Genomic DNA, 962 nt, shown 5'->3' with positions numbered 1-962 from the left:
TAATAAATTTTAAAGCCAAAGATATGCAGCAATCCACCTATTTTGCTAAATTGGCTTTTAGATCTCACACAGTCTTGGGCAGGACAGAAATAATTAGAGTGAAATTCAGTGGAAAACTCTTCTCAAAATATTTCTTCCCATCTCCTTCTTGTCCACCTGCTCATCCCAAAATATAAGTCTGCACTGAAGTAGGACTGTCCTTATAAACGCTGCTGAGAAAATATAGATTTGTCCTCACTTATACAGTGACTGGTAGAGAGACCCCAGAGGTTTCAGTCTACAACACACACACACACACACACACACACACACACACACACACTCTCCCTCTCTTCAATTTCCCTAAGAAGAATGGACTCCATTCTTTTTACAGGAAAATAACTAAATCCAAATAAAGAGCAAAATTCCCAGTGAATTCCCATGAATTATGTCTCCCTAGAAAAAATGTTATTTTAGATTTCTGGATAAACTCATTTTTAAATGTCAGTTTCTAACAGATACCTTCTTTTCATGTACGGCAGACATTGCTTATTGATTTGGTTGGCATACTTACTGATAAAAGCAATAAAGAATGAGATTGCCAATAGCAGGAAAAGTATCAGCAAAGAGGCACAAAGCCACTTGGGAAAACCGGGATTACTTTTGTGAGGGGTGGTCCTTTTCTTGGGAGCTGAAAGAGAAACCAAATGAGTTTTTTTTAATCAACAATAAATTCTGTCCTTACTTCCTTTTCCTCCTCTTTTTCTTCTCCCTTTTCTTGGATGACCCACAATTACAATGGTATGACACTTGAAATAATATGAGAACAGGAATAGAAAGGAAATGATACTGTTCATTGTAGAAACTTTAGAAAATATATAGAAGCACAAATTCCTACCATTGCAGATAACCGTTTTATTAATAATTTGGTATATATTCCACCAGCAATTTTAAAAATGCATAGATATGTACATTTTCCCATG

The 962-nt window shown here is 35.7% G+C and overlaps 1 protein-coding gene across 1 annotated transcript in view; it reads right to left on the bottom strand.

Moving 5' to 3' along the window:
- LOC105805074 (C-type lectin domain family 4 member A-like) overlaps positions 1 to 674 on the bottom strand; it is a gene marked incomplete at its 5' end in the record, with an annotated part of 9,993 nt that extends 9,319 nt beyond the window's left edge. Inside the window, one exon of the mRNA XM_012637874.1 lies at positions 554 to 674. Coding sequence (XP_012493328.1) covers positions 554 to 674 — 121 coding nt within the window. The remainder of the gene's footprint in view (positions 1 to 553) is intronic.
- Positions 675 to 962: the final 288 nt, after the last annotated feature.

Source organism: Propithecus coquereli, unplaced genomic scaffold, assembly GCF_000956105.1.
Source record: "Propithecus coquereli isolate 6110/MARCELLA unplaced genomic scaffold, Pcoq_1.0 Scaffold124, whole genome shotgun sequence".
Classification (NCBI taxonomy): Eukaryota; Metazoa; Chordata; class Mammalia; order Primates; family Indriidae; genus Propithecus; species Propithecus coquereli.
This window is presented reverse-complemented; position numbering and strand designations above follow the sequence as displayed.